The 26,956-nt window shown below is 40.5% G+C and overlaps 1 protein-coding gene across 2 annotated transcripts in view; it reads left to right on the top strand.

The window, feature by feature from the left end:
* The window catches only part of ABTB2 (ankyrin repeat and BTB domain containing 2), a 142,247-nt gene that overhangs the window by 78,778 nt on the left and 36,513 nt on the right, over window positions 1–26,956 (top strand). For both annotated transcript variants that reach the window (XM_048949846.1, XM_048949845.1), the window contains exons 2-3: window positions 10,753–10,899; window positions 13,537–13,747. In XM_048949846.1, the coding sequence (XP_048805803.1) occupies window positions 13,557–13,747 (191 nt within the window). In that variant the 5' untranslated portion in view covers window positions 10,753–10,899; window positions 13,537–13,556. The remainder of the gene's footprint in view (window positions 1–10,752; window positions 10,900–13,536; window positions 13,748–26,956) is intronic.

Here is a 26,956-nt window from a genome sequence, read left to right as displayed (position 1 = left end):
ACATGTGCACTCATTCTGAGAGCTGTTCAGTGTTGCTGCTTCTGGGGACACAGTCAGTGTCCTTCGATGAATGCAGTTGTGTTAAGTAATGATCTGTCTTCTACTAAAAAATACTTTCCCTTTTACTTCTGCAGTAAGGCAGGTTTTCCTGTTCGTTATTATCTTATCTGAAGGAGGTGGGTCACCTCTACAAATCATTTTGTTACAAGTGTCAAGAAAATAATTGCTGGCAATGGCCTGATTCTTCTCCCTGTTGCCGAATTTGACTTTTTCGGATGCTGCACGGTGTAAAATGGCATGATTGGAATTACTGTGTTCAAGAAGCTGTGGGAAGATAGCACACGGGCAGAATGAATTTTTACATGACTGAATCTGTTACAGATACGGCGCATTTTGTGTAATAAAGATATAAACATGCCTTCTCCTTATTTAAAAACATCAGAACATGGAGGTTCTAAATTTCATCCTCTACGCAGATGCCATATTTAAGAAAAAAAGAAAGGAACATGTGGCAGTGTTTTGAGATTCTTGAGGGAACCACGCCCACCCCATCTGAGAACTGTAAACAGTGCTGCTATTTATGCTTATGCAAAAAAGATGCTGTTCTATAATAAAAACACAGGCAACCTGCTTTTCTTCAGAGCTATTTCAAGTTTTAAAACAATGCTGGGGATCCATTAATCTGAGCAGTTTCTAAACCAAGATCTTAATGTAAATTTCTATAAATAATACAATGGCAACAGCATTCCTTTGAAAACAAAATTCAAAGACGTACTGTTTGAGAAGTGAATACTTGCTTGGGGCAGTTATATTTAGGGCTCTAATGGAAGTGTACAAGTTATGCTTTTTATACAAACTATAAATGGCTGCAACCAAGAGACTTTGAAATGCATTTAGCATTTATACAATGTGAGATACAGGACAGAGCCTTGTAGTAGAGATATTTTTCCCCCTTTTTTTTTCCCTGCATGCTTTAAAACTGTCGCCGAATTCTTATGTTGTTGCTACCCCAAAGAGTACTTTCAAAAATAGGTTTTGTATCTACCCTTGTTTGTAATTGGTGCTGAGCTGTAGAAAGCTGCAAACATGGTGATGATGAATAGATGATGGATGAGCAAGAAAGAAGGATACAGGCAGCAAAGTAGAGAATAGAACAGGTACTAGAAGCTGGACCAAGTGGGATACAGCAATGAAGAAAGTCATGGATGTAGATGGTAAGAGCTGGTTCTTCAATACTACAGACAATGTGTGGAACAGTTGAACTTGAAAAGATAGAGAAGAAAATTCAGCAGCTGGTGAATAAGTAGAATTCCTCAACTGCACTTCTGCTGTTGGCGTGTAGTGCTAAACTTCTGGTAATGCTACCAAAACACTCTTAGAAAATAAGCCCTGTCTAATGGCACATGTCTAATGCAAAAATTGTTATCTGTGTGGTGGAGGTCTGTATTTACACTTGTCCTAAAAACTTTGGCTGACCAAAGCTAATGTTGGGCAAAACTGGTTAAAAAATTGGGGTAAAAATGGCGAAATGCTTCATGCAATTTAATACTGATTTGAGTAGTAAATTATTGTAGCTGTGGTGATGACAGCATTGGAGATGAGGTATTAAGTCTGTGCTTTCCTGTCTACTTTGTTGCAAACTAGCAAAGATACCCACCCCAAGTTTTGTGTTGTCTGCTCAGTGAGTCAAACCCTGAATCATTACCAGCTACAAGCACTGTGCGTCTGGAGTCCTGCTCACATACCCATGCCCTCTGGAGGCCAGACTTCATGGTCTTAGGACCGGGCTGTGTTCCCCTTAGGTAAAATGTCAGTGTAGAACTGAGAAGCTTGCTTCAACCTGGCAAAAGTCAAAACTGATCAGATGTGCATCAGAGGACCTCTGCTGCTGACAGCTGATGGAGACTGCTCTTGACTCGTGTAAAAAGTCCTGTCCTTTAGAGCAGTAGTTTGCTTGCTGTTGGGTTCCTGTTTCCTCATGGCTTCTTTAAAATGCACATAGAATAAGTGGCTCTTATATTTTAAGTCATTGACTCATATAATTGCAGTCTGGATGTTTATTAGCAAGTAACCACAGTACCTAGAATTTTATTTTAATGACATGTTTACTACAGCCAGGAGAGTCTAATGGAGGTAGACTTTAATCAAGCCATTGGCTTACATGTACAAAGAAGTTTATGGGCAGGGGCCATGTAGAGTCATACTTTGAAAAGATGATCCTGTGTGGGCTGGTGGAGCACCAGGGCCTCCCTGTCACCACCCTGCTAGGGGAGGCCTGCTGTGGCCTGGGCACATGCTCTGTGCCCTGCTCACACAGCATAACGTTTCGCTCTGCTCCTAGGGCACTGACATCTGCACTGTGCTCTGCTCTGGAGAAAGCATCCTCCTACTCCAGAAGGAGTGCTTGGTTCCAGTGGTAGATAGACTGGAAGGGTTATTCTGGAGGACTGTCCTGGTCAGATTATCTATCTAGATATTTTCTGAGAAAAGGAACTGGGGGTGACAGAGGATGTAAGTTTACTATCTTCCTTGTGTTTGGCAAGCACACAGATCATGTAATGTATAAATAGAAGAATTGAAGGCAAGTAAAGAGGGGTCATTATGGCATGTACAAAGAGCTTAGTCAGACCACATCTGGAGAACTGGGCATGATTCAAAGACCATATTTCAGGAAGGACAGTGAACAATAAGGAGTGGTTTAGAAGGGAGCATTGTAAGAGGATATTGGGGCACTAGCTAGTGCCTGCAATTTTATTAGGCATAAGCTACAATCCTCCTGGTTAATCCAATTGAAGCTGTTTTTATGGCAGAAGGAACTAAATTGAAGACATCTAAGGAATTCCAAGGTGATTGAGGAGATGATAGTTAACTCTTCTCTCTGATCCTCATAATAATGATACTAAAGGATTCAGTGTTTGAGGAGATGCCATTGTGTATATAAATATTTATATATTCTTGTTTATACCTTTCATATATTCATACAACATTTTTTTGCCATGTTTGTCAGAATAACTGTCCCACCGTTGTATCCACACCAGAATCTATTTTGCCTTTCTTAACCCCATCATCTGGATAAAGCTTCTCTTCTTGTATCATAAGCCCCATTGATGTGGAATTACACATTGCCTTACTACTGTGTTCTTTCATCTCGGTATGTTGTGTCTCAGAGCACTGTGGGATTGTTGAAGGTAAAAAGGGCTACGTAAATGAAAGATGTACTGTTGCTAAGGGACCAAAAAAAAAAAAAAAAAGTCCTATTGACATGTACAGGAAATGGGGACGGTGCTGTTAAACAGCATAAAAGAGTAAAATCAGAAAGAACTGAAACAATAAAGTTGTTCTGTCAGAGTGCCCTTAACAGGAATAAAGCGATATCCCCATTTTACAGAAAAGCGAACTAGGACACTGAGTAAATTGGTTGGTTGGAGTTTACACAGCCAGCTAATGGTATGTCCTCTCTTCCTGTTGGACTGTGCTCATTTTTTGGCACAGCATTCTGGTTTTGTATTCCTTCTTTGGCTCAGTGTTGGCTGGTTTCATGCAGGAAAGGTCTAATGCCAAAGAGTTTCTGAACTGGGTGATTTGGACTTTTTGCAAAGATTTGGTTCTGATGCATGAGCTTTGAAAGTTGCTTCTCCTTTTGTCTCTGTTTCCCCATTGAAGAAATGGAAATGAGGATAATCACCAGCTCATAAAACCACTGATACCTTTTATCTTGCAAAGTATGCTGCTGCTGCTAATGATAAAATTTGCAATGTTTTTTGGCAGTTATTACAATATAAACTCAGGACGTATTCCCTTGAGCTCATGTTCAATTAAGCACTTGAGTCCAAGCCAGGCTAGTGGTTGTCCAGAAGACCACAGGGATATGAAAGTGGGATTAATGACTCAATAAGTACTGACTCAGTACTAAACCCAGGCCTTTCTCCTACATTTATATTCATTTTCAGTCCTGTCTGTCACAGATGAATTCGAATGCAGTTGTTCTTATAGATACTTCCTGCCTTCTCCACTCCAGCATTCAGCCCAATTCCATCATTTTCCTAGCAAAAATGGGGCAGGTATTCATCATGTTTGTAGGAGTGGTTATGAATACGCAGTTACTTAGGAGAAAAGAAACATTTAAAGGTTTGTAATACCTGTAATAATAGTCTTCCTCTGGTGGTGTACACAGAGCAGTGATTTCCTAACTCTTGTAATACTGAGAGCTCTACTGCTCTGACCTGCTTTTGGAACATGACGTACTGCAGTGCCCTGGACTGCAGCAAAGGGGTAGTGGCTTGTGAGGATGCTTTAAAACTCTGTTTTGGGGTGTTCTGGTATTTCAGTCAAGTAGTGCCTGCTGACACTGAAGAGCAGCAAGGACCAGAGTGTAGGCTTTGAGACAGCGCATCTCTAGTAACGGTCCTGATGTTCAGGCAAATAGCGAGTGGGCATATTGTGTTTCAAGCCCAGTGGCTGTGTGAGGCTGTTGTACAAATTTCTGCACATTCTTCTGCCCAATCCCTAAGCTTTTGTTTTTGCCTCTTAACTGCTTGCTGCCAGTAGGGCTCATGCTGTGTATCAGGGCATATGGGGCAGCTGGGTTGGTCTCATTCCATGACTTGGTATGCCACGGTGCACCTGAAATCCTGGTCCTCACAGATGGCATCACAACTCTGAGATTTCCTTTAAGGTAAACTGATAATTATGTCTAGTTGTGTTTGTGAATAAAGACATGGAAAAATTGATTTGAAGGAGACATTGTCTTTCCAGGCACTTAGACCAAGAGCAGGGAACTTGTGTTAATGGCTGTGTGAATGAATCCCTTGGATCCATCTATGATGCAATTAGGAAAGCAGCCCTTCAGCAGGGAGATTCAGCTCAGCAGTTGCAGGATACTTAAAAATCTTCTTTCTGTGTTCTGAAGTTTTCTGTTCTTCTGCTTTTTCTCCTGTTTTCAATTCAGTACTGCTGTTTAGTGTGTATGCAGATACAAGGAACTGTTTGATTTTTCATACTGCTGACAGAGACAAACTGAAAGAGTTTCCTGCCTGCTTTATAGCAGCATATTATTTTCCTATATGTTAGCAATTATATGTATTGTTTCCTGATCACAAGTCTTTCTCACAATCCGTAGCATGACTGTACTTGATTATATAGCCTGATGTGTTTAGATTTCAGTTTGCTATATCAGGAACACTTTGGTTGCCTGTTATTTCAAGCTTTTTGTTTGTTTCTTTAGTTTTTCTCAGAATAAGCCTGTCTTATTTCATAAAGTAAGAGGGTCGATCGTAGCAGTGCATGATAGTAATTTGGCAAGGAGAAAACACAGAGTATCAGGAGTTGGCATTAATTCTAGGTGGTACTGTATGCCCTAGGTCTGTACTGGGTTGATTGGCAAGAGGAAACTACATGGCATTGTGTTGCTTGGTAGAATGGGAAACAAAAAAACCGAAGAAAAGCCTTGAATGCTCCTTGCCATGAAGAATGGTAGGACTTTGTGCTAGGTGACAGCCATCCTGGTGTCACGGCCAAATTCCAATGTGGGAACTGCAATCGCAGTTGGGTGCATTGAAATGAGTGGGATTTGTTCAGTGTAGTCAGGTCATTGCTGTCTGCCTTCAAAATTCCGAATCACAGCTCAGCTCATTGGGAACAGTTATCATTCTCACCTCTGAGAATGTTTCTTACAGATTTTATCACAAGCCAAATGTTGCAGAAATATGTTGATGCTGAAAACTGAAGCCATATTTTTTTCCTTGTATTTAAGTTCCTAAGACGCTTCTGTGGCACAGCAGTTCTGGTCATACTGACAGCAGTTCTGACTTCATGTATGTGATTTTTTGCATTAGGGGCATTTAGAAATAGTCTGTAAGCTTTGAAGAGGAACCCAAATGTTCCAATGGCTTTCATTTCTAATTGGTTTTGTCAAATAGAAATGTCTCCTGTTTGTATTGTGGTAGCATTCAGTAAAGATCCCCACTGTTAGATGCAGTGCACACACAGTTCACAAAGAGAATGCTTGCCTGTGGAACTCACTTCTGTTCTGGCCAAAGGCAAAAATCAATGGACATCGTATTGTCTCATAGACTCTATTATGTTTATCATAGGGGGAAAGAAAATGTGCACTTTTCTGGCTTGGTAGTTTGCAGTGTGAGCTCCATCCTAATTATATTTCTGATTCTTTGCCTAAGCTGTCATGAATACAGCCAGCTCCTGAGATGTTAAGTTTTACATTTCTGAAATAATGGAGTTAGTACCCTGGGCAATTTCTGCGAGGAATCCCAGACAGCAGAATTGGAGTGCTTTGCAGACAAGCCTCGTTGGCCCTTTGCCACTTGTGAGTGGCCCCATCTTAACCTCCAGACATCTTGCAAGTGTTTGAAAGTCCTCAAACAGCTGACGTGTTAATCTTTAGGAAGTTGTGTCCCAGCATGAAGGATTTAGATTAAAGCAGAGAAAGCACAGGGAAAATGATTACAGCGAGGTAAAAATGATGGATAGTTTTTTTTTCATGAAACAAACAGCAAGGTGTGAAGATGACATGGGTACTTTAAAAGTTAATTGAAAAAAGGTTTTTAAACATTCCAGTTATAAAGGTAAAAGTGTTTGCATTTCTTTGTATTTTGATATCAAAAGAGCAAAAGTTGATGCCAGGCTCTTAATCTCCAGAGAGCATTGGGCTTGATGCAGGGCACCTTACCAAAAGTTCCTTGCTTAAGGGTTGGACCAATTGCCCAACTCGAGGAAACTAAGCAACAGTGTGTGCAGCCCTGGTCATCTCATGAGCTGTCACCTTACAGCCAAAGCTCTCAGCAGAGCTGCTGTACTTCTTAAAGTAGAAGGATGTCCAAGGGTGTGAACACTCTTTTTCCCTGGACCTTGCTCAGACTTTGGAAACATTGTCAGTTATTGTTAAAAAGCATCAGATTACAGACAATAATTTCAAAATCTGTGGGCAAGCAGAATAATTTCATTTTAAAGAACTGTTTAACTGGAATTTCACCCAGTTGTGAAGCCTTTTAAGATCACTGGCAGCAAATGCCCATGAACAGGTTTCCTATATTAACTGAGTTAGAATAAATATGCCTTTATTTCCAGCTGCTATTTCAAAGGCTATGGAAATATCAGCAGCAAATTGTTAGCCAGCTGTGCCTTCATCACAGCACTATGAACGTGCTTTCAATTGGGCTGTTATGGGGTGTTGCCTCACACCATCCTAGAGAAGTGACTTCTCAACTCATTCTGCTCTTTAGGCTTAATGTAAGCCATGCTAAAATTAATACCTCTCACTAACTTTTCTTGGGCTCAGATCCTTATTTAAAATCTTGAGTAATTAAAATTTGTAACCAGAGTGCCAGGATACAGCCAGAGAAATGTATAAAGCTCAACATAGCCCACATTAGATAATTGAAGAAGGGGGGTGTACACGTCTGAATGGCTCATTCTGCACAGTAATTAGGTGCTGTTCCACACTGTTGTTTTGTGGGGAAAAAAACATTCTTGAGCGTTGGGATATAAATCAGCAGTTCTGACATGATTTCAAACATTAAGAGTGGTTAGATATTAATTGGTGTGTTTCAATTAGAGTTTTCCATATTTAGTTAGCCAAGATTGAAATCAGTGTTGCTGCAAATATTTAGAAAATAAAAATAAATACAGAAATGCAAATGCCAGGTATAAATAGAAACCGTCTCTACCTTCATAATATCTTTTATCTACAAATTGTTTGGTTTCAGTGGGAGGAGAGCTGATGTCACCATTTGGGGGGACAAGAAGACGTTGCAATGCAGTTGTTTCTACTGTCAAATAATTTTTAATACCAATTAGGAAAAAAAAGAAAAAAAGAAAAAAAAAGTTGTGTTCCTAATTATAATACCAGTAGTCCAGGCTTGACTGCAGATGTTCTTGAGCCTGAATTTCTGATCTAAAGAATGACTGTGATGCTTTTCCAACTCTACACTTAGTGGAAATATATGGAAAGAGAAATAATCATCAGCGCACTGCAAGATGAGGGCCAGAAAGCTCTTCAGTAATGATTGTGGATTAAGTTTCTGCTTTGCTGCCTGTCCCGTGTCTGCTCTTAGTCAGTCTCAATTGCAGCACTGAGATGTAATTTCCACTTCCTGGGTTTGCTCAGAACCTAATGAGACCTGCCAGACCAGGTGAGCCTTTGGGAAACCTCCTGTAAAGAGGTCCTGATTCATCCTCTACCATGATCCTGTGAAAATCCCAGGTGACGTCGCAGGGCCAGAGGTTTAGTAACTTCCTTCTTTCTCTTTGGTACACTGAGGATATTCCTCAACTGTAACACAGCAGGTGAGAGCATAAATCTTGTCCACAACTATCTTGTACGAGCAATTTCTCCAAAAGTAAATAAATCATCTCTGTTTGCTCTTACCCACGGCACCTGGTGAACAAATAACCAAATAACTGAGGGTGTACTTTCACTTTTGGGCCAATCTAAATCATTCTACAAATCTGTACTTTAAATTCCTTTTTAGAAAACGGAACCAACTGAAACTGGCTGGCAGGGGAAATAACACCCCATTTTTTTGCTCTGAGTGGTTTAATAATGTAACTGCCAGTTTCTGTTTTCGCCTCCGTAGAATTACATGCCTCTATTTGAAACTTTTGACAAATCAGTCTATTTTTGTTCTCCCTCTGCCGTAAATCCAATCCATGTGTCTTAAAACATCCTCTCATAGCTCTAAGGTGGAAAAGGAAGTGGCTTAGGCTCTGTATAGGCGGCTACAGTGTAGTTAGCAAGCTCTTGTAGTTTGAATGTATTGCTTCTGCTAGCTCATGAGCCTTGAATTCCTAATTATTCAAGTTACAGAGGGCATTGGCAGAGTTTTTCCCATTAACTAACAGTGGTGCACAGTGAAGAAACACAACGGAATAAATCATTCCCTTATCCTCAGATTGTCCAGGAAGTTTTTGATGCAGTCCTTGGCTTTACCACCAAGCAGGATGCGAAGAGGATGTGAAAAGAATAGGAGAGATCAATTCAGCATACAGTTTCAAAAGAAAACCTCAAGACAAAGAAACAAAGGTCTTGCCCAATACACTGCAGTTCAGCTGGCGAGGGCTTTGTTTGACAAGCACAGCACCTACGTGACAGGAGGTCACTGCAATATGAGCAAAGTGTCTCCACATCTGAGACTTAACTGGGGTCAGAAGGTGAGACGGGAAAGAAATGTGGATTGAAACTGAAATATATTGGTTTGGCTGTTCATGGATCGAAGCTGAAAAACCAAAAATACAGGATGTGCCAGGGTAAGAGTGCAGGCAGAAGTAGCTATAAGCCCCCTTGCCTAAAATCACAGAAAATTTAGACTGAGGATATGCTACTGCTGGAGTTGTGGATTGATTCATAATTAGCAGTATGGCTGCAACTGAACACACTGTATTACAAGAACACTGGCTGAGTTGACTGCAAAAAGCTTTTGCTCTACTGTGGATGCAGTGTCATGCTGGGTGTCATTGGATCACACTGCAGGGTGCCTCCAGAGGAATCGTGTTCCCTCTCCCATCCTGCCATGGTCACATATCCCTGCTCCCTTTCTCCCATTAGATGTAGAGGTCACAGTCCCCCTTTCCCTCTGTGCTACACACAGCAGTTCTGTGGCCACAGGGCAAAGCAATTCAGCTCACTAATTTGAAGAAAAGCCAATCAACTAATGTTGTTTTGGTGGGTTTTTTTGGAGTACAGTAGGCAATATATTTTGGATATATTTGGCTATCTGTGTGGGCGCTGACTTGCAATGTGGCTGCAGATTTGCCATGCTCGAGCAAAGATATAAGGCAGAAAGAGTGACTGGGAGAAGGAAAATGGCTGCCCATTTTAGAGACAACTTGCAAATTAGCTTGAAACTGCCTCATAGTTTTGTTTTCAGTACCTCCAGTCATTGCTACCCTTCCCAACCTGTTCATCTAAATAATCTAATTTGTCAACAATTCAAATGAGTTGTAATGGCAGACATGGTCCAGGTAGGATGAGGTCCCAATAACATCTACACAGAACTGATTGTAAAGCCTTAGTTCCATTCAGTTGCTGTGCATTAACTGTCTTGTATGCAAGGTGAAATCCTTCAGAATGGAAGGAGTGTGTGTGCAGTGAAGGCGTGCGTACAATATAACTGCCTTTCTAATCTCTCTCTCTAATATAGGGTCATTTATAGAGAATATAGTCAACCTCAAAACTTGTGGGCGTAGTTTGGCAAAGCCAAAGGTTCACGCTTATAGAAACCACAGTCTGCATATTTGAAACTGCATGCAGGTTCAAAGAGCTGGCATGGCCTATGGCTTTATTTTTAGAGTTACAAAGATTACAGCTACCATTTACCCCAGATGGACTTGAGGTTATCTTCTACACCTTTTAAAATTAGGCCCTTATATCTAGCAATCTGCATGCAGCTGTTCAAAGGCAACTTGTATGTGCACGGCTGAGTTTTTATATAAACAATACGAGGGACTTCATTAAAGCTTTTCATGTAGCTTTATCTCAACTGCAGTTTCTAGTTTTTACAAGCTATAGAAACTTCCAGCCTTGCTCCCTAGATCCCAGTTGCGCTGTTTCATCCGTTTCAATGGTATTTATAGCACTACTGGATTTTGTTTGAACTGTTCTAAAGACCTCACGTGCTCTGACTAAAGAAGGTGAAGAGATATGTTTGAGCTCTGCTTCACTGCTGTCGGTACGGAGACTTGCTTTTCTACTCCCAGAAGTTCACTTGTAACAGCTCTGTTTCTTACTCTCTTCCCTAGGTGTACTGTCTCTGCCTGCTTACTTCAGCCCATACAACGACGGCGCTGTGTGCAGCGATGGACGAGCTGATGCTTACGCCCAGCTGGAACTCCGAACTTTAGAGCAGTCTCTGTTGGCAACTTGTGTTGGAAGCATCTCTGAATTGAGTAAGTTTCAGTTGTAACTGACTGTGCGTTCCTTTCCATTCCTTTCCACGAAGCAGGAGAGCCGGTCCCTCTGCTATTGAGGTCAGTGGGAGTGTTGCCACTGTTGACAGTGTGAGGAGTATTTGGCCAATGTTATGTAAGGTTTAATTGTTTTGTGGTGCGGTTTATGAAAATCAGGTTGTTTCGTTAGGCTTCTTTATATTTAATTCACCTCGGAGATTCATAAGATGTGGCTTTTCCAGCTTCTTGGTAGTTAGTGGTGCTAGCACCAATAGAAGATGGATGCTTTTGCTTAGATACCTCTAAAGGCTTTCTTGTACTTTTGTGGAACATAGCAGTGGCACCTCCTTTTGTGGCAAGAATGGTTCTCTTTTCTTATTGTTCATGCAGTGGAAATGTCAAGAGCGCAAGTTATTCAAGGAGAAGCTTTTTGGTTAATTAAAAAACAAAAAGTGGAGGGAAAAAAAAAAGTTGAGAGCACTTCAGTAATAAAAACCTCTTCAAAACTTTTTTTTTAAATGCTAACCAAATGAAATGTTTCATTCCTAGACTACTCACAAAGCTCTTTTAAAGTAAACAAAAATGATTTGTGTTTTCCTAGTCTACTTCTTGCAACGTTTCTGCCGGCATCGTTTTCTTAGTTTCTACCATGTGAATGCTAATGAATGTCAGGGGCCAGTAAGGAGTTTGTGGGTTTCACCATTTATTTTGCAACCTGCCTTAATTTGAGGTTTTCAAATTCCTTTAACACACCTCTATTTATCCTGAAACACAAGAGAACATTTGTAGCTCGGGTCTGTGATTGAATACAGCTTCCTCTCTCTCTTCCCCCAGCCTTGCTTTGGCCAACTTAGTCATTACACCTAGTGAATGGATCTCCTGATACAGTTGCCTGCTGATATTTTTTATTTTTTTAAAAATTTTGCTGAACATTGCCAAAAAAATAAAGAGAGTGAGTGTGCAAAGGAGAAGGAACGTTATTCTGAGCTGAAAATTTGAATTCCAAATGCATTTCTTCTGTAATGTGCAGGTTTCTGTGTTAGTAGCAGTGCTAAAGCATTCACAATTTTCTTGTAAGATTAGAGTGCAAAGAGTCTGGAGCTGCTGAAGTGCAAAGACAAAGACGTTAGAAGGTTTTGACATTCAGAAATGGGTCCTTAAGTCTGAATGTACTATGCAGTGAAGAAGTGATAAAACTGCAAGTGGAGATTTTTTTCGTATTGCATTGATCTGAACCACTGAATAAAGTTGTATAGGCGTACAGAACATTTGTGGTGATTACCCCCTCACCTGTGCAACACTACAACTTGATGGGTTCAGCTGGAGGTTGGTTGGCAGATTCAGGGTCTTGCTGTGATATAAAAGAACAAATGACTTCCTAAGAATTTTAGAGAGAGGTGAGAATAATTCATATTTCACATTAGTAAGTTCAAGGCATTTTCTCAGGATTTAGCTTTGAGATGGGGTAACTATTTCAGTTCCATCCTTTCCCAGTATTGTAACTGTAGGGCACAATGGAGTAACATTTCCTGTGAGAGTCGTAGGGGACTGTAAAGCAACAGAGGATTCTCTCAAGGAAAAAAAATAGACTCTAGCTATGTATAGTAATCGTTCAGACCAGTGGTATGGTAGTCACACTAGTCAAAGATGTAGTGTCTGAAGCCTTTGTTGCAAAGCTGATGTTGTTTGTAACATACCACAATAAAAGGAGAGTAAACAGGGTGTGCCCAAAGCAAATATACTGCACAAATGTCAGCTTTATGTGACTAAAGAGTTTCTACATAGCTGCTATCTTGGGATCACTGCTCTGTGAAATTTTATAAATCTGCAGCCTTTAAGTCTTTTCCTGGTACTCTGAAACACAGGCAGGTTGGCTCAAATTCAAAGGCTGAGAGGACTCAGCAGCTCAGAAAACTTCTAGACTGCACTTCTTACAAGGCTCAGGGGCAAATTCATGGTACAGCTTGTGACAGTCAGCATGATATAGTTCAGCTTCTTAATAGGGGGTTCATGTTTTATTGTTCAGGAGGAAGCTGCAGGTAGAGTGAGGAGGAGAGAATCAAACTCCTAAAAGAAGAGGTTTCTCTATGAATGTATCATTAATTTGTCACAAGTGCCTGAACCTCAGAGCCCAGCTGAAAGAAATAGGAATAATCTCCTAACATAAAATAGTGATTGTGGAGATTAGAAAAAAAAGTGTTTGTACTGGTAATGCTGGCTTTGCCATGTGTAAGCTATGCTTATGGTAATAAGCAATAATGATTTTACAGAAATATAAACAGGCTTTGTGGGCAGGCAAGAAACTTTTTTTACATGGTGGGGAAAAGGAGAAAGCATTAAAGCAGGATGGAAAAATCAGTGGAAGGCTATTATTCTGCATGCATGGTGTCTGAAAGGAGTTTCATTTTCTATTTCCTAACTCATAGATTTTTGTTTGAAAGAAAGCTAAATTCCTTTTGGAGCAAACTGCAAGAAGCGGCATCTTGGGGGCAATTTTTGGCTTAGTGAAATAAAAAGAATTTTTTACACAAAGGGCATTTCTCTCAGCAGTGAGAGATTCGATTTAGCTGAAGGAGTGTATTAAAGGAGCAGTGTGAATGAATAATAGAGACTTTTGCACTCTTTCTCTTTTTGCAGGTGACTTGGTATCACGGGCAATGCACCACATGCAGTGCTTGAACACCATTCGCCCAGGCATGAGCCCCATTCGGCAAACTCGGCAGCAGCAACCCATCTCTTGGTCCCCTGATGCTCTCCACACTCTCTACTACTTCCTACGTTGTCCTCAAATGGAGTCTATGGAGAATCCCAACCTCGATCCTCCAAGAATGACCCTGAACAATGAACGGTATGTAGGCTGGTGAATTGTTAGTAGATGGGGAGTTAGGCTAAGAAGGTCTCTTTTTGTTGAGGAACTGTGTGTGCCTGAGCAGCCCTGGCAGTTTTGCAGGATGCTACCTATCAGGCATCAGTTATTCCTGCAGTCAGGCCAGATTATGCTGTTAGCCTTGCCAAGTTTACTAAGCCTTGGAATTGGAACTGGAAAGTGAGCTGTTTTTTCATGCGATCTTTCCGAGCGAGGCATATACTGAATGCTGCCAACAAGGCTCGTCTGGAGGCACTGCCAAAAGTACATGTGGTTGCCTAAAGCAGTAAAGACCTTACCAAAGAAAATTTTACCTTCTGAATAGCACCAATTAACAATTGTCATCATTCTCAGGAAAAGGAATGTCATTTGCTGTGCAGAATTTCAAAAGGATTTATGACCAAACTTACTTAAAGATTACTTCAGTTGATGCTGTGTGTCCGGTATAGAAGGAAATTTATATAGGAAGCCAGTAACTAAATAAAAAATGCAGTAGGTTGCCATGCCTTCTGCCAGCATCATACCTGACTGTGAAAGTAGGCTCATTATTAGAGTGGGTCAGAAATTTTCCAGTGGGATGTTTTTTTCTGTTAGAAACCTCCCCAGTTTCCTTCCTGAATGGCTCCTTGGCAGACTGCCTGACAGGCAAGTGGCAGCACAGAGCCTAGGAGCCCTCAGAGCTCTCACCACAAGTTCCTTGACAGGTCAGGCAGATTCTGCTCTTGTGCTCTAAGGCTCAGCTCAAAGGCAGACAGGTAACTGGTTAATTTGCAGTTGTTTCCTGCAGAGAGACCTAAGTCTTTCAGGGCATAAGTTTCCCCAGTTTGAAATGTATATGATACGTAAATGCAATTTTTGGTTTCCAATGAACAGTAGCCAATACTTAAGCTAAGTTACCTTTTGGATTTCTTTTGGCCTGCTGGACATCAGGCAGGTGGTTGTTTCCAGCTCCATCCCAAAAAGCAGCCTATGGTTGTGAAGTTTTGTAGGATAGTGATGAAGTCTGGGATATGGACCACATTCACAAACCAAGAAAGCAGGGCATCTGTTGCATGGGTGAGCAGATAGAGGAGAACATCTCTGCAGATGTACGCATAGTGTGGTTTCTTTGCACCCTATGCTTTACCAATGGCCTCTGCATTTAAAGTTGATTTGAAATCACGGTAACATATGTCATCCTTAAAATTTATTCTAAAAACCTAAAAAAATTAAACCACCTTTTTCTTTGTCTCTATTCTGTGTACGTGGGGGTTATAATACTTTTTCCTCTCCTCCTTGCTGGGTGGATGTGGTTGTTTGTTTGTTTTTTAATTATTATTTTTAACTTATATTGAACATACTGAATATTTTATTGAACCAATTTGTTTTTGCTGTCAGTCTGCACTGTCCTCAGACAGTATGTTTCTGATGCTTCAGGTCAGTCCTGTCTCCTACTTTGACCTTTACCAAGCCTGCCTCCTATAGCTGCATTCCTCACAGCAGAGCTGTGGTTGATGGCTTAAGGTTCAGAGCCTGATTGCTTAGGTGTGAGATGATTTTTGAGAATAGCAGTAGACTGAACTATCTTCCTTTAAGGCTCTGATTTTACAGACTGAGATGCAGAAAAACCTGCTGGATGAAAGGCAGCTTCTATAACTGCAGTCTCAGTGTTACTTTAGTTAAGGAGAAAAGCACAAAGCTGTCATTGCTAGGTTGCCTATTCCGATAAAGTATTTTGCATGTTAGTAGTCTGTGTAGCTACATCCACTGTTTACTTGCTTTTATTTTCCTTTGGATGCTGAACTATCTTTCTGTACTTTATCATTATTTATTATGTACTGTTCATAGTGGCCTGACTTCTTTGAGGTCTCATCTGGGAGCTCAACTGTTTTGCAAAGTAAAAAAGATTTTTTTTCTGTTTGTCTGATCATTCCCCAAAAGAGAATGCAGACTGAAAAAGATCTGTGGGCATAACTGCAGCATGAGAGAGGGAACTGATTACTTGTTTGAAAACCAAGGAGAATTAAATAAATTTAAATAAAATAGATACAGGAAGATGTCTGGCTGCACGATGTACAGCCCCTTGGTAGCTCTGTTTTCGGGAGTTCACTGATCAAATGCTCTCTCTAGTGCTAAACAGCTTATTTTGCATTTCATGTTAGCATACTGCAAAAAATGAGCTTTCAGGGGGCCACATTCTGTCAAGTTGTACCACTAGTTTTCACAGTTGTACAGCTGAATCTGTCAAGCACCTTGTAGCAGAAATGTAGATTAAGCTTTCTAATTTGTGTTGTGTTTTTTTTTTTTGATACTCTCATTATAATGATGATGCAGCTACCTGTTTTGTACACTGGTAATAAACCAGCTCAATCAGAAGTGCAGCCTTTTCTCCAATTGCTCCCAAGCATTTCTCTTTGCATGGTGTACTGGAGTTTCTTTTAGAATTCAAGTTGCAACTCTATTCTATTTTAAAATCTGCACTAGATCCTGTAACAGCTGCTGTCAGAGAAACTTCTGCAATTTTTTTCTGACCAGTACTGAGCTGTAAAGGAAATTAAAGGGGATATATTAAAAGGGAGCAAAAACTGGCATTAGGGAAGGAAAAAAAACAGAATCTGAGGTTAAACAATTGGCTATGAGAAGTTTGTTAAACTTGAAAATGAAATTAATACTGCCTGGTATGTTAGAAAATAATTTTCAGCCTTAACTTTCACGTGCTTCAGGGCATATTTGTGCATGACTTAATGTATTGATCTCTGTGAACATTTATTATAGCCAGTGGTAAAAATATTGCTGGTGCACTTTATACAGGAGATAGTTTACTCATTCCTAGCTTAAGAGGAAAGATAGTTGAGGCTGCATGTAAGATACCTGACTTATGGCTTAATAGATGAGAGCACTGATTCACCTAATGTGGGTTGGCAAAGCTGTGCAGTTCTTTTATTCTTTATTGAGCTGTGCTACATCAGCTGCAAACTCTGCAAACTCTTTTGTGCATTTATGCTCCCTCTCTGGAATATTCTTGTGACGTACATTGAATCCTAGTTTGTTTTCTAACTGAAAAAAATCTCTGTCACAAACAGGGGCCACTAATGCTGACCTATTCTGTATTTGCATGTGCTTCAGTTTGCAGCCTGCTGTATAAAACTTGTTGTTGAATACTAATCTGAAGTTTAGCGAAGAGAGGGACGGCTCTTAGAGCTACAGACTTGGTGAAACCCCATCTTTATCTTGGAAAGGTCTGTGAGCCATGTAGATTCAGCAGGAGCTGCAGTTCTGCAATACGTCTATGGACATGACAGCCTACTATCCATTTTGCTTGACAGTTGTCTGTGAGCCTTCTGTGTGTCACACTGTGACGCTGTGGTGCAGAGTGCTATAAAAATCATAATGCTGTAAAGTCTAGAAGGTTTCTACTGTGCTTCCCTGCAACATGAAAGGAAATATGGATTTCAAGTTCAGAAACTGTGCCCAGTGGAGGCTGTCATGCCTGGACTTCCATACAGGGCTTTTAAAAAACAGGCCAAGCTTCTGAACGTATCATGCAGCAAACTGTACAAGGTATGAAAACATACATACTTGTAGTTAGGTATGCAAGGCACCCCACTGAACAGATTCAGCTTAAATTGATGTGTTTCTTACCCATGCTGAATACCTCCTCAGCCAAAGCACTGAGGACAGTAAACTACAGAGTCCAGCAGGATTGGGGTAGATGTAGTTGTCTCTCTACAGCTTGGTGGGTAGAGGATCCTTCTTGTTTGGCCTCCAGCATGTGAATGATTTAGGACACCAGTAGACTGAAGCTGTGGTAAGTTTGTTGATTCTGACACTATGTCTGGTTCTCATACTTACCTCCAGGTAAAGGCACCAAAGTGGAAGGAGAAGAATAGGCAAAATTAGACAGAAAGCACCTAAATATCCATAGCAAAAGTTTTGAAATATTTCCTCGGTTCATGTAGCTGCTCACTCTATGACCACGTGGAACCCCAAGCTGACTGGGGTTGACTGACATGATCTGCTGAGTGGGCAGTAAACTATCTGCTGTTTGGTGTCAAAGAAGCTACCCAAGGAAGCATTTTGCAAGTAATATGCTACTTGTGCAATATGTTGGCCAACAGATTAGACCCTAAGGTTGAGATCAGGATGCTTTATTCACTGTCCCAACTGCCTGAAAGCTAAAGAACTTGTCTGTACCATTAGAGAGTACATCTGTCTTTACTGCTGTAAAACGTCTCTCTGCTGGGTGATGCTCTGTTTATTTATTTAATTATTTATTTTTAGTTTCTCAGGGGTCTTAGAGTATATTGTATAAGAGATCAGACATTGTGCTTCTGGGCCACGGAGAGTTACCAGCCATGTGGCATTCCGTCTCTCCCTGCTCTGTTTCTGCTCTGCTTTTCCCTTACTGCTTATGTCAAACTAGCTGAGCTTGGGAGTACTCTGCAGTGTGAGATCATGTCCCAGAGCAGCAGAGCATGTTTGCTGGCATTCTTTATGGGATACTATGACTTGAGAAGGGCCATCCAAAGGTAAGCTAAGTTTTTTCTTCCCTCTTCATTTTTTCCCCATGTGGAATATAAAGCTTTTGTCTTACTTTTAACAGTGTGTCCAGACAAGATTACTCTCTGATTGATACTTATCTCATGGAGTATTTGCTCCCTGTAGAGCACAAATTGAGGTCAGTGTTCTAGTCTCATTTTACAGCTGGATGGAGTAGCCTACCTAAGATTAATTGACAGCTAGGGCAGTGGAGCAGACTTAAAGCTAGAAATAGAAGCCATTGACTGTCTTCATCCTATCTCTGTTTGGATATGAGATCCCAGAAGTACAGATTATTGTGCGTGTACAGCATTTATAGTAGGAATGTTAGTATAACCCAAAACCTAAGAAAAGATTTAAAAAAGAAAAAATTGGATCCTGCATCCTATTGTGTAGCTGATTGTCTTATAAATCATTTTTCCATAGCCAACATTGTTGATCTGTAGAAGGTTCTAGAAGTAATACTAGGCTTGTCTATCAGTACTCGTGCAGCCAGTCACACCAGTTGAAGCAGGTCCAGAGGAGGGCCGTGAAGATGATTGGAGGGCTGGAGCACTTCTGCTATGAGGACAGGCTGAGAGAGCTGAGGCTTCTCAGCGTGGAGAAGAAAAGGCTCCAGGGGGACCTTATAGCAGCCTTCCAGTACCTGAAAGGGGCCTACAGGAAAGCTGGGGAGGGATTTTTCATAAGGGCAGATTGAGGAAAAATGGTTTTAAACTGGAAGAGGGTAGATTTAGACTAGGTCTTAAGAAGAAATTCTTTACTGTGAGGGTGGTGAAACACTGGCACACGTTGCCCAGTGAGGTTGTGAATGCCCACTCCCTGTGAGCATTCAGGCTGAATGGGACGTTGAGCAACCTGGGCTAGAGGGAGGTGTCTCTGCCTATAGCAGAGGAGTTGGAATTAGGTGATCATAAAGATCCTTTCCAACCCAAACCACTCCATGATTCTATGATCGGAATTTTTTGTGCTCTTTGGTTTTCTGGCATGCCAAGTTTTACATGTCTGACTTTACTGGTGTATCATTTTAATCCAAAAGTCTGTGAACAAAAAACAATTTACATCAGCAGCAGCACGTAGACAGTACCCATCTGACTGTCAGAGAAAATCCAGTGAAACACTAGCAAAATTCCAGAGCCAATGTAGAATTCATCAGCCACCAAGAATAAAATTCAAGGCTTGCCAATTTGATGGAAACCCAGATGGAAAAGTCATGGACATTGCAGGAAGCCAACTGCAATCACAGACTGCATGCATACCATATCTTTTAGGAAGGGTCAGGCAGAAGCAGTAGGCTATTTCTTGCTTTCCTGTGTTGTGTTAGCAGGGTAGAAAGAAGGAACGGAGCAAACTATTTGTGTTCCATGGAGTATTTCCAGAAATGCCTTCTCTAAAACATTATTTATTGGGAAGGGATCTGATGCTGCCAGGAGAATGACTGTAGTTCTTTCATGCTATTTTTGAGTGCTATTTACTCAAAGGCTATATTCTTCCAGTATTTGACCTATTGATTTAAATAAAAACATTTGATATTTGTCTTGTGGCATACAGTCCAAATTTACTCTGGCTAGCATGGAAACCAGAGATAGATCTACATTAAGAGTTCCTGATAGAACATCAAAATCCTGTCCAAGCATCCCTGAAATTGATCATGTTCAAGTTTGTATCTAAGCCTGCTATGCTTGCAGATTCAAGCACTCATACTCAAATCAGACAGATCAAATCAGATATGATCCTGTTTTATTTTTCTCTTTGTAAAATGCAGTCTGTCTTCAGATACCTCAGAGACATGCCACTGACTTTTACTGAGGGGAAAAAAAAACATCTCTAAGTAGCTTGTATCTGTGCTTTTCTAGAGCACTCTTTTCAAGTGTTGTCTTGTTTAGGTTCCTTATCAAGAGTCTTGAGTGTTTGATAAAGACATCCCGTGCTATGGCTATTTCTAAATCCTCAGTGACTACCTGGTGAAGATGGTCTCTTCATATCATTTTTTACAAAATTCTTAATTTGAAAAAACATTGCTTTGATCTTAGTATGTTTTTTCTTGATGATCTTTAGGTGCATCATTAGAAATAATTATAGCCCTTGGATATTTCCCTCACAATTAGCTGCTTTCTCCCCTCTGCTTAGAAAAGGCCTGAAACATTAAATGTTAATTCTGCGATGGCTTGAGACAAGAGTGATTTCACATGGATCAATTTTTACAGAGGCTATCAATTCACATTAAAGAGCATACTAGCAACCCAATTGTTAATGCCAGAAAGTCTTGCTTGCTGTTGCATGAACATCCAACTAGCAGAAAAAGAAGGAGAATCAGGAATAACCTGCAGAGCCTGCTGCTGAGACCTGTGATTCCTTGAAATGCATCATTGAAATCACTGGGAAGTATCACTGCTTTCAGGGCTAGTTAAGAACAAATCTTTTCTCCAGATGGATGTTTCCAGACTCTGAGTGGTCTGTCATGAGGCTTTTTTCCCTCTACTCTTTTAAAGTGTAGGTTTATGGAATTTTATTAAGTGGAATGGCTACATCATTGTCTGTCTTTTAGATTTATCTGCAGCCTAGCCTTTCTTAATTCAAATTTTATGTATTTATGTCTGAATTCCTTTCTTTTACTGCCGTATCCTATTGTTACCGTGATTGATCAGGAAGAGAACTTGATATACCTAGTTCAATGAGCTGTGCTTTTGAAAAAGCCTGCAGTAAAATAAATTCTGGAATCTCTTGTCTGAGAGATCTTAGTATCTTTCTGCTCTTTCTACAGCTGCATAACTAAACACATGAAAGACTTTTTGCAATTCTTCTGTAAATCCAGCTTTTTGATAAATGATCCTTCATGTTGTTTTCAAGCCCAGTATCCTCCATTAAGACTGGGGGCAGCATCCTGCTTTGCACTGTGCACCATTGGGTCCTCATCTCAGGGACTGTCATGGCTACAAACTGTTAGCCATGCAGAACTGTGTGGGTCTGCCTTGTCAGCAGTACTGCCTGGACTTTACTTTGTCATTGTGATTGTTCAGAAACACAGAGGTCACATTTTTTTTTTTTCCTGGCCCAAGAAATTGATGGGATTTTGTTTTTACTCTTTAAAACAAACAGAAAAGCCAACTTGTTATTGATGAAGGGCTTAATTTGGTAGATTTAGAAGAAGAATAAGAGTTTATAAATGTTTCCTTCATCTTTACTGCAGAAAGAGGCTGCTAGCATCCATTTTTGCCTGTTTGAGACATAGAGCAGCTAGTGTTGGATTCAGTTGTGATTTTGAGATATTCATTTACAAGGAAGAGAGAGTGAATGGTCATGTTTCAGAGGTTCATAACCTACAGTCAGTGTGCATCTATTGACTAAACTTGATTATACATCAGTAGTGCTGTTTCTGGCCCACACTAAATAGTTGCACAATATATTTTGACATTTTCTACAGCTTTGAGAATTGAAAATGTGAGCATTTTATCAGGAGGAGTCAGTCATTTTGTTGTGCTTTTGGTGAGTAATTTTCACCTTCCCGTTTTGTATGGTTACATCTCAGCACATTCTACAGCAGTAAAAGCAGGAGAGGAGAGGAGAGGAGAGGAAACACAAAGCACTCTGAAACTACTGACTTCTTAGGAGAGTTGTATCCCATGCAAATGGGACACCTGAATATGAGCTCCTGACATCTGAATGAAAGACTGAAGAGAAATTCATGGTGAAATCCTGGATCATCATGGGTTTTTTCTTCTTTTTTTTTTACAGATCATTTCCTCGTGTTCAAAGATTATAAAATTGAGAAGTGAGGGGTGACCTTGCCAGTAGTGATGGGAATTAATTGCAAACCCTGAGGATCAAATTAATCCAAGTGTAACTGCTGAAACTGGCAATGCAGTCTACCAGATTCTTCTGCTGTCTTTTATGTTGTCTGTAAAAACAAACACTGCTCCTTTTTTAAACTTTGTTTGCACCTGGAGTAGACTAGCCTTTCTCCCATACTGCTGTCTGTAAGCAATTTGTAACATTAACTAGAGTGTTTCTAAGGTAGCTTGTATCTTCTGATCTTCTGAATTGAAATGGGGGTGTGGTACAAACACTGGTTATTTAAATTCTTTGCAGCATTGCAAGGAGACGAATATCACTGTAATACCAAATCAAACAGTACAGAACAGACTTGATAGAGAGTAAAGGGACTGCCTTCCCATGCCAGCCATGGCACACAGGGAAAGCATTATGGGTGAACAAGAACTTGCACAGTGAAACTAATATTTGCTTCTAATAACTGTATCTGAAGCCATGCACCAAAAAGTTGGCCTCTTGACTCCTTACTACTGAATGTGTATTGGATTCTGTGAACAGCAGTTAAAGATTAATGTATGAAGTCTCAGATGTCAGATATGAATGTGCAGGGGGACAGATCACCTAGAAGATTAGAAGGTGTGAATATGTGACTTGATATTTAAACACCTGTAAGCAGATAATCTGACTTGCCTGGTCCTCTGACTGGAGGGGCACTGTATCTCTGAGGCCCAAGGGGTGGATGTATAAGTACTACAGCAATAGCTGGTGCTGGTTTCAAGCCAGCCAAGCATTTATATTTCTTGTCATAAATAATCCACCTCATCTCTGAGCTTGTTTGCAGCAATTCTTAATTCTCTTCCTTTGATCCTGAAAGGATCATCTGAAAGGATTCAGTTCATCTGGCACAATAGGGATGCAGGAGGTAAATAAGGAGCACTCCAGTAGGGATTACTGGCAGACTATGAGAGTCACGTGAACTGCATTTGCTGATCATATCTTAAAATTGTTGGTAAATTATCAAGGTGCCTACTTTATATTAAAATGTGAATTAAAATATCTGATCTGTTTTGTGCAGCTGCAAGTGATACGAAAATATTATATTAGTATATGAACTGAATGAGTGTTGGAGCTGTGAATATCCAGGGTATAACTGGACAGTTTCCAGAAGTCTATTTCAGATTAAATGGGTCCCTCTCTCTTAGAACACAGCAAAGCTTTAACAGAGCACCTGTGCTTACTAAGTGCTATGAAACTATCAGTGATGACGTACTGGTAAGGAAACAGTAGTTTCTTGCATAAAGATCTAGCATCCCTGGGAGCTCTTCCTGGAGTTAATTTTCTTCATCAATATAACTTACACTGAAATGCAAACCTATCAATTTGCTGATCTGAAATAATGAACAAGTTGGATAGAGCAGTAGAGGGAAAATGTAAGTTACATATCTACAAGATACCAGGCAAACAAAGGGAAAGTAAAATGGAAAGATCTTCATGTCATTCCATGCTGCATTTCAGACCCTGGGTAGGAGGAAATAATCATGGAAACTATTTCAAAACGTGCTGATGCCAAAGGAGTGTGTGGGAGTAGTCAGTAAGGATTGCAGAGGGGAAACCTTCTGTGATAACTTGGTGAATGAGAAGAGAACAGCAGGCAATGTATATCTTTTACTTAGCAAAGCTGTCAACACCGTCTCCCATAACACTCTTACAGACGAATTTGATGAGGTATGGGCTAGATGAGTGTGAAGGGAGCTGCTGGGCTCAAAGATTTGTGATGAGCATCACAAAGTCCAGCTGGCTGTCGGTCACTGGTGATATGTCCCAGGGTCAGTGGTGGGATCAGTACTGTTTAACAACTTAATTAATGACCTGGATAATAAGACAGAGTGCATCCTTAGCGGGTTTGCAGGTGATATGAAACTGGGAGAATGGGAGAATCTTTGATGCATCTAATGGCTGGGTTGCTGTTCAGAGGGACCTTAGTAGGTTGAAGAACTGGTCAAACAGGAATCTCAATTAGGATAAGCAAATGGAAATGCTCAGTCCCTGTCTGGAAAGGAATAACCCCAGGCACCAGTACATGCTGAAGGCTGATGAGCTGAGCAGCTTTGCAGAAAAGGAGCTGGAGGTTCAATCAAACAGCATATCAAACGTAAGCCAGCAGTGTGCTCTTGCTGCAAAGGTGGCTGATATTATCCTGGGCTGAATTAGAGAATTTACAGCAGGTGGAGAGGGAGATCCTTCCACTGCTCAGCCCTGTACAGGTACAGTTCTGGGCTCCCAGTATAGAAGAGAGATGGATATACTGGAGAGAATCCAGCAAAGAGCCACAAAGATGATGAAAATGGAATGCAGTTTCTGTCATTTGAGGTGTGGCTGAGAGAGCTGGGGTTTCTTTGGCTAAGAGAAGGCTCAGGGAGATCTTATCAGTCTTTATAAATATTTCCCTCCCAGTAGGGAGGGAAACAAAGATGAAGCCAGACCGTTCTAATTGGTGCACAGTGAAAGAACAAAAGCACAAACTGGATTACAGAAAATTTTACTTCAATACGATAGAACTATACTTAACCTAATAAGAACACTGTAACGGGTTGCCACTGTTGTTTGTGTAGTCTCTGACCTTGGAAGTAATCAGAATCCCACTGGACATGGTCCTGAGCAACCTGCTCTAGCTCACCCTGGTTTGAACAAAACCATCTCCAGGGGTGCTGTGCAACCTCAGCTGTTCTGTGGTTCGAATGGCAGTTTTTGTCCCTTGAAGTTTGTGTGTGTCACCTGGTAACTTCCCAGTCGTTAGGTGTGAAGACGTAGTTTTGGAGAACTGGCTGTTCTCTTAGCAGGCAAGTAACTATTCCTTTCCACCTACCTGGAGAAACAGTACCAACTTTTAACAGTCTTTGTTCTGGCGGTTACAAAAGTTTCTTCTGAAAAACACTGTTAGAGTAGATGTCAGTGCTTGCATTGTGTCTTTGACCCAAGCCTTTTCTGGCAAATGTCCCCTCCTTGTAAAAATGTTTGAAAACTATGTAGCCAATTGTTGGCTCATTTCTTTAGTAACAAAGAGATGATAGCCACTATGTGTGTGTGTGCTACCACTCTGCAATTACTGTAACTACAGCTACAGTAATTACTGCAACTGCTGTGAAGATTTCAGTGTTAAGTTCTTGGCTTCTGCGCTTAAGTTTCCATCTGTTTGGATCAAAAAGAAGGTAGGAGAAAATAAAAGCCTGTTAAACGAGTTGCCTGTATTCTCCAGGCTAGTACAAACAGAAATGCCCAGTGCCTGTAGACCCTCTATGTTGTGTATTGTTTATTGTTTGCTATTTCATCATCAGAAGATTAAGCAGCAAAGTAGCATTAAAAAAGGAAAGAAGAGTAATGCAGAAAAAGTTATAACAGAAGTGTTATAGCAAGCGTTATGGGAAAGGTATTTTACAAACACAGAGGTGAATAAAGGTCTTCTGGCTTCATTTTTTCAGCTTTGGGACAGCAGCTACCTGTTAAAGTAGTAGAGGACTGACTGAGTCTCTATTTATCTACTTGCTGTTGGCTGTTATTTAATATCAGTCTGTCTCCATTTTTTCCCAGAGATAGTTCTTCAAAGATAACCACAGTGCTCCCCTAAGTAATGTAAGTAAAAAGTAGTTACTCTGTGGATGAAAGATTCTGAAAATATTGCAAAGCATGATGGTAAAAAGCCAGCAAGTTTCTTCTTTTTCAGTAATTGCTGTTTCCAATTGAAGTTAATATTGTTTCCTGTTGGACTAAATTACAGACGTGCAGAATTTGCCTGTTTCCTGAGGAAGGAGTTAGCATGGCCCTTGTTAAAGCATCAGCTAAATAAAGACACTGTTAGGAGTTTTTGCAGCACAGCAGCCACGGTTGGCAGATTGTTGGGGTTTTCTCTCTTATTGCTCCTGACATCTTTGTTACAGAGACCTGAGAGCTAAGCTCTTCTGAAGAGTAAACGTTTCTGGGTATAATTTATGATAATAGCAACAATCATTCTTTCTCTTTGACCTTGTGGGGATTAGAAACTAAGCTTTCCCTGGGGTAATCCTAGATTGTATGTCTATGCTTTGTCTCCTTTTAAAGGAGACTCTGCAAGTTTGCGTTTCCTGGTCCCCTACCTACAAGTGCATGTACAGCCATGACCTGATTGTCACCTAGGATGCTAAATTGTGCTGTCTTCATCTAGTGTTCTTACAGTAAATGCTGAGCTGAGTGTTTTTAAAAGTATGTCTGCTCTGCAATACAAATCCTATTCAAATGAGTTACATGTCTAAGCAGATTCAGCTCTGATTTGTGGATTCTTCTGGGGCTAAACAACCACGTGCTGATACAATGCATGCTGGTCTGATGTGTTTGCTCAGAGAGTAATGACAATGAACTGTATTTTACTCTCTCTGCTTATCAGTATAAATCTGAAGTGATGCTGCTGAAAGGGGTCCTTTAAGTCAAACTGCTGGGATCTTCAGTTCAACTGAAGACTTTGTACCTAAAGTTCTTTCTTGCGTGAATTAGAAAGTATATCTCAAAGGCTAGAGAACAGGGCAGAGAAACAGAGACTGTAAGTATTTATTTCTAACCTTGCTGGAAAACTCTGCTACTATAAGCAATTCAATTAGCCATTCTTCACCTCTTCAGCTTCCTTCAGAGACAAAACAGTTCCAAAAAGGTATAGGGTCTTCTGATACAAGTGCTTTAGAACTGCTAAGATTTTTCAGTACAAAAGGATGAGTTATTCACAAGATAGACGAGCTATTTGAGAGGAGTGTAAGTAGTTCAGCGTGAAATTACAACAGGACTTTTACAAGCTGCTCAGAATGCATCTTGTTGCAATTATATTACTTTCAGTATCCAGATTGTGTGATTGAGAGTTACCTCTGTGCCAGGTAGCTG

The sequence above is a fragment of the Lagopus muta genome, chromosome 6, assembly GCF_023343835.1.
Source record: "Lagopus muta isolate bLagMut1 chromosome 6, bLagMut1 primary, whole genome shotgun sequence".
NCBI lineage: Eukaryota > Metazoa > Chordata > Aves > Galliformes > Phasianidae > Lagopus > Lagopus muta.
The sequence above is the reverse complement of the archived record's forward strand: the minus strand, read 5'-3'. Positions and strand labels throughout refer to the sequence as shown.